Source organism: Panthera uncia, chromosome D2, assembly GCF_023721935.1.
Source record: "Panthera uncia isolate 11264 chromosome D2, Puncia_PCG_1.0, whole genome shotgun sequence".
Taxonomy (NCBI): domain Eukaryota; kingdom Metazoa; phylum Chordata; class Mammalia; order Carnivora; family Felidae; genus Panthera; species Panthera uncia.
The window spans coordinates 59,558,836-59,564,835 of record NC_064818.1 but is presented as its reverse complement, the minus strand read 5'-3'; the positions used below and the strand labels follow the sequence as shown (position 1 = coordinate 59,564,835).

General features: G+C 57.4%; 1 protein-coding gene across 1 annotated transcript; it reads left to right on the top strand.

Annotated features, from left to right (window-relative positions):
- CALHM1 (calcium homeostasis modulator 1) lies at window positions 1-3,412 on the top strand. The gene is made up of 2 exons (XM_049646651.1): window positions 1-552; window positions 2,930-3,412. The coding sequence occupies exons 1-2, from the start codon at window positions 1-3 to the stop codon at window positions 3,410-3,412; spliced, it is 1,035 nt and encodes a 344-aa protein (XP_049502608.1).
- Window positions 3,413-6,000: the final 2,588 nt, after the last annotated feature.

Genomic DNA, 6,000 nt, shown 5'->3' with positions numbered 1-6,000 from the left:
ATGGACAAGTTCCGGATGATTTTCCAGTTCCTGCAGTCCAACCAGGAGTCCTTCATGAACGGCATCTGCGGCATCATGGCACTGGCCAGCGCCCAGATGTACTCTGCCTTCGATTTCAACTGCCCCTGCTTGCCCGGCTACAACGCAGCCTACAGCGCGGGCATCCTGCTGGCGCCCCCGCTGGTGCTCTTCCTGCTCGGCCTGGTCATGAACAACAACGTGTCCATGCTGGCCGAAGAGTGGAAGCGGCCCCCGGGCCGCCGGGCCAAAGACCCTGCCGTGCTACGCTACATGTTCTGCTCCATGGCCCAGCGGGCCCTCATCGCTCCCGTCGTCTGGGTGGCCGTCACACTGTTGGATGGCAAGTGCTTCCTCTGTGCCTTCTGCACTGCCGTGCCCGTGACCGTGCTGGGCAACGGCAGCCTGGCGCCCGGCCTGCCCCCACCCGAGCTCGCCCGCCTGCTAGCCCGGGTGCCCTGCCCCGACATCTATGACGGCGACTGGCTGCTGGCCCGCGAGGTGGCCGTGCGTTACCTGCGCTGCATCTCCCAGGTGAGGGGGTGCCACGGCCTTGGCATGGGTCTCCCCTCACAGCCTGGGGTCCCTCTGGCAAGGCCCAATCCCTCGCTTCTTGAAATGGGGCTTTCTCAGGGTACAGTCGTGTTTCTCAATGGATTGGAGCTCCCCAGACTGGGCTGGGTCTCCCCCTCAGACGGAGCTCTTTGGGACAGGGGCGTATTTTCCCAACTGAGGCCAGGACTTCTGAAGGCAGAGCCGTGTGTCTTCCCTGGATCAGCACCACCTGGGAAAAGTGATGTGGCTACCTCAGCCCAGAGGTCCGTCCTGTCTCGAGACCCCTAGAGTGGACCCAACAGCTCAGGCAGCCCCACCTTTTCCATCCTGAGCTCCGGCTTAGAAGCCTGGTGTATTTGCATCCTTTTCTTCTTCCAGGCCGGGGCGGTGGCGAGGCAGGTGGGTGGCTGGACCATTTGGGTACATTTCCCTGGCAAATGCCCCCAGCAGGTGCCCCTCTGCTCAGGGAGTGGGATCCGAGGGTCCTGGGTCCCCTGGAAGGGAGGGTTTGGGTGAGGGGATGTACTGTTGGGATGCACCCTAAAGGCAGGGGTGGAGGGCCCACTGATGGGCCAGAGCTTGGTCCTCCCCAGCCCCACTCCCTCATCCTCTGCCCCCTGGACCTCCCCCACCTAAGCCCCCAGGCCTCCCCTGCAGTCGCTGCAGCACGGGGAGGAAGCGGCAGCAGGCCCTGGCAGCAGATGGACCAGGGGCTGTCAGGGGAGGGGCAGGGGGCCGGGCCTGCCCTGCCAGGGCTAGAGAAACACTCTGCTCTGGCAAGTCCAGACCCCTGGCTCCCCATCTCCGGCCCTCCCGTGGAGCCCGTGTCACCACCACCACATGGATGTCGCACTCTGAGTGTACGAGCTCTGCTTCCCTCCCAAACCACGCCCTCCCTTGCGGACACTTGTGCCATCGTGCCAGGCCTCAGGGCCTGGGGCAACTGTCCCTCCACCCGACCTTTAAACCACTGCATCATAAACTAAAAGGTCCCCCAGGGGACACGCTGCCTGGCTATAGACATGTTTCATCTGGCCTTCCAAGTGAATTCAAAATTCAATTTTGGAATTGGTCAACCTCCTCTGAAAACCAGAAATTTTCCCATAAAATTCAGATTTCTGGCTTTACATAAAACGTGAAGATATCTTGGGGCGCCTGGGTGGCTCAGTCGGTTGAGCGACCGACTTCGGCTCAGGTCACGATCTCAGAGTTTGTGAATTCGAGCCCCGAATCGGGCTCTGTGCTGACAGCTTGGAGCCTGGAGCCTGCTGCGGATTCTGTGTCTCCCTCTCTCTCTCTCTCTCTGCCCCTCCCCCACTCATGCTCTGTCTCTCTCTCTCTCTCTCTCTGTCAAAAAAAAAAAAACATTTAAAAAAATTAAAAAAAAAAAAAAACACATGAAGATCTCCAGCCCCACGGGGTGCGCATTTCCTCTTGGAGCAGCACAGGGGATGCCTGCTCTCCCTCCCCCCACCCCCCCACGCCCCCACCCCCCCCACCAAGCACGTGCTCTGCAGCTCCCCAGCCCGTGTGTGCTCTGCCACAACACCAGTTCCAATTACAGGCGCTTACCTCGCATCCTGAACCGGCCAGACACTTCTCTGTGCAGCTGGGGGCTGATCCAGAAGCCCAGGTTAGGAGAGCGTCCTGCCCAGGGCCTGACTGAACTATCAGCAGAGCAGATCTGGCACCCAAGCATCTAGGGCTCTTCAGCACAGAGTCTGAGCAACTGTCTTATTTGTCTCCGTGACCCTTGAGGGCCCAACTCAGAGCCCACACAGAGAAGCCTCGTGTAGTGCTAGCTACCAAAAGGCAGACAATGCCGGGAGCCAGAGGACAGGTACCAGACTAAGAGGACGAAGGGTCACTCTGGCCCTGGGAGGTGAAGGAGGACATAATAATAGTGGCTAACAGTTCCTGAGCGCTAAGCACGTACCAGGCTGTGTGCCGTGTATTATTACATTTAGTCCTCGCAGAAAACCTATGAGATATGTACCGTCAACAACCCCGTTTCATACGTGGGGAAACTGAGGCACAGAGAAGCCAGACACCTTGCTCCTGGTCAACTGGTAAGGACTGGAGACAGGGTCCAAAGCCAGGCAGCCTAATTCCAAGGTGTGCCCGGTTAACTCCTGTGCACTGAGTGCCAGGCCCACACGTGGGGCATTTTACTCACATGATCCCATTTCCGTGCCCATTTGACGGAAAAGGAAATGGAGGCCAAGAGGTAAGATCATTTGCCCTGTCAGTCCTCTTTTCCCTAAAGGCCCTGACATACAGAGTGCTTTGGGGGGTTTAGGCAGGCTTGGGAGGCTGGAGAGCAAGGCCAGCCGACTCCCTCCTCTCTCCTCTGCAGGCACTGGGCTGGTCCTTCGTGCTGATGACCACACTGCTGGCATTCGTGGTGCGCTCTGTGCGGCCCTGCTTCACACAGGCCGCCTTCCTCAAAAGCAAGTACTGGTCCCACTATATCGACATCGAGCGCAAGCTCTTCGACGAGACGTGCACGGAACACGCCAAGGCCTTCGCCAAGGTCTGCATCCAGCAGTTCTTCGAGGCCATGAACCACGACCTGGAATTGGGTCACGCCCACGGGGCACTGGCCACGGCCCCCGCCGGCTCAGCTGCCCCAGCGCCCCCCGAGGGTGCTGAGGAGGAGAGGGAGAAGCTCCGTGGCATCACGGATCAAGGCGCCGTGAACAGGCTTCTCACGAGCTGGCACAAATGCAAGCCACCCCTGAGGCTGGGCCAGGAGGAGCCGCCGGTGGGCAACGGCTGGGCGGGCGGCGGGCCCCGGCCTCCACGCAAGGAGGTGGCCGCCTACTTCAGCAGAGTGTGAGCTGTAGCCAAGCGGAGAGGCAAGAGAGGGGGTCTGAGCCCATGGCTTCTCAGACCCCCAAACCAGATGGGAAGATGAAGTCTGTAGGTTCTGGGCGGTAGGCCCCTGGAGCAGACCCACATGCCCGGGCATTTACCTACCACTGAGGCAGGAAATTTGGAGCTGGACGGGGACCTTAGTCCTCCAGCGGTGACACAGCAATATGAGTCAGAAGGGCTCAGAACTGGCTCGTGGGGGGGAGCAAACTCCCACCTGACCAGCCCCTCCCAAGCCACTTCACCCCTGCTTCGCTATCTCCTCTCAGGTTCTACAGCCATCCTTGCTCTGAATTGCTACCGTCTCTGCTCCCTTATGCGCAAGTCTCAGGGAGTGGGGGGGAGGGGGACGTCCAGTCATCTCACAAAGCAGGAATCCTGATTTGGGTCAGTATCCTGAACGAGGCTGAGAGTGGGCCGTGAGCACATGGCCCACAGCCTCACCCGATGTCACACACCTGCAGTGCTAGGTGATGACACAAGATGCCAGAAGTTCTGTCTACTTAGGGGAAGCCAGAGTGCGTGGTCACCATAGAGGCCACCCAACAACTTGAGTATATTTATTTAGTGCTGAGCACAAGTCTTCCTGCCTTAGCCATTTGAGCTGCTGTAACAAGATACCACAGACTGAGTAGCTTATAAACAACAGAAATTTACTTCTCACACTTCTGGAGGCTGGAAGTCCAACATCACGGCACCGGCACGGTCACGTTCTGATGGAGGCCATCTTCTTTGTTCAAAGCCGGCACCTTCTCAAGGGAGCTCTCTGGAGCCTCTGGTCAAGGCACTAATCCCATTCATGAGGCTCTGCCCTCATGACTTAAGCGCCTCCCAGAGGCCCCTCCCCCTAGTACCATCACCCTAGGGGGTTAAGATTGAGCACATGAATGGGGGGGAGGCACATTCAGCCCATACCACCCTCTCTTGGAGGGGTCCTTGGAGACCACCTGAACACCTCCTTCACATCCAGGTCTTGTGGAAAATCAGACCTCCCCTGAGCTCAGGCATTTAGAAAAAAAGCTGAATTTTTCCCATTTTCTCAGAAACCCTACTCCCTGGGAAGGGGTCTCTAAAGTGCTAAGAGGCTCTGCCCTGAGACGGGGAGGAGGGTGGAGGAGTGGAAGGGGAGCTGCCTGCAGTGGAAACAGCTCAGGCTCCAGAGCCAGAGAAAACTGGGTCACATGCTGACTCTACCAGTTACAAACTGTGTCCCTCAGGCCAACTGCTTCCTTTTCTGTGCCTCAGTTTCCTCATCTGTATAATGGGGCACCTACCTGATGGGGTTGTTATAGTCATGAAACAGGTGAAGGGTGTAAAGCACAGAACAGGTACTCAGTATGCAGTGGCTAATGTGTTTGTAGATTTCTGAACCTGACAGCTTATCCGACCCTGGACAGAACGGGGAGGGCAACATAAGGAACTGGAGACACCTTGTCGAGGAGGGAATTGAGGGCCAGGAAGATGTAAGGCCCACTCATCTAGGAATTCATTTTGATCTTGATCCCTACAACATCGCTTTAATAATTTCCCTTCTTCCCAACTACTCTTCCCTCCGTTCCCACTTCTAAGACTCAGCCTGAGCTCCTTTCATTATTTGGGAGGAGGAGGACACGCCCAGCACATCAGGAGGTACAAACGCCAAGGAAAGAGCAAGATTTTGGGTCAGGCAGATTGGGGTTCAAGAACTAGACCTGTAGGACCTCACCAAATCCCTCCAAACTTCAGTGTGTCTATGTGAAAAACAGATCTTAAAAAGACCTGCTTTTCAGAATTATGCTGAGGATAAAGGAGGAGAACTTTTGAGGAAGAATCTGGAATGGTGTTTGGCACCTGGTAGGATCTGAATAATAACCACTGGTCCTTTCCGTTCATTTCTGCACAGGGACAAGCACAACTCAGGGAGGCCAGCGTGGCACTCGGCAGTCCCACCGTCACAGAACCACAAACGTTGCAGAGATGACACAGGGGGGATCTTGAGGGATGTCTTTCCCTTAATCATAGGGCTCATCTCGCCTCTCCTTGGACAGGGCTCTCCCCTTTAGAATTCTTGACCCGTGACTTTCCAGCCTCAGCTTGCACACTCCCACAGATGGGGAGCTCATGACCGCTTTCTGGGACAGGCTGGGCAGCTCTGATGGTTACAAAGGGGTTCTTGCGGCAACTCGCCTTCTTGTAATTTCTACCCACCATCCGGTGGTCTGCGCACAGGGCCTCAGAGAATCACGGTGCCAGCCCTCCTGAGATGTGAAGCAGTGCCGGGGGAGTTAGCTGAAGTATGGACAGAAGACCCAGTGGTGGGGAGGAGGACCGACAGGTGCAGGGCGGCTCTGAGGGAGAGGAGCCAGAATAAGGTAGGGAGGCCGTGGCCTGTGCATCCTGCTAGCAGTCAGCATCAGTCTGGTGGCACCTCTCCTCCAACCCTCCTGGGGCCTCCGTGGCAGCTCCTGTCCAGTGGGGGTCAAGCACGGACAGCACTCCTGACACTGGCAGGGAGGACAGGCCCAGGCAGGATCTCCCGGAGGGCCCCCCTGCCTGGCCCCTGAACTGGTCCCC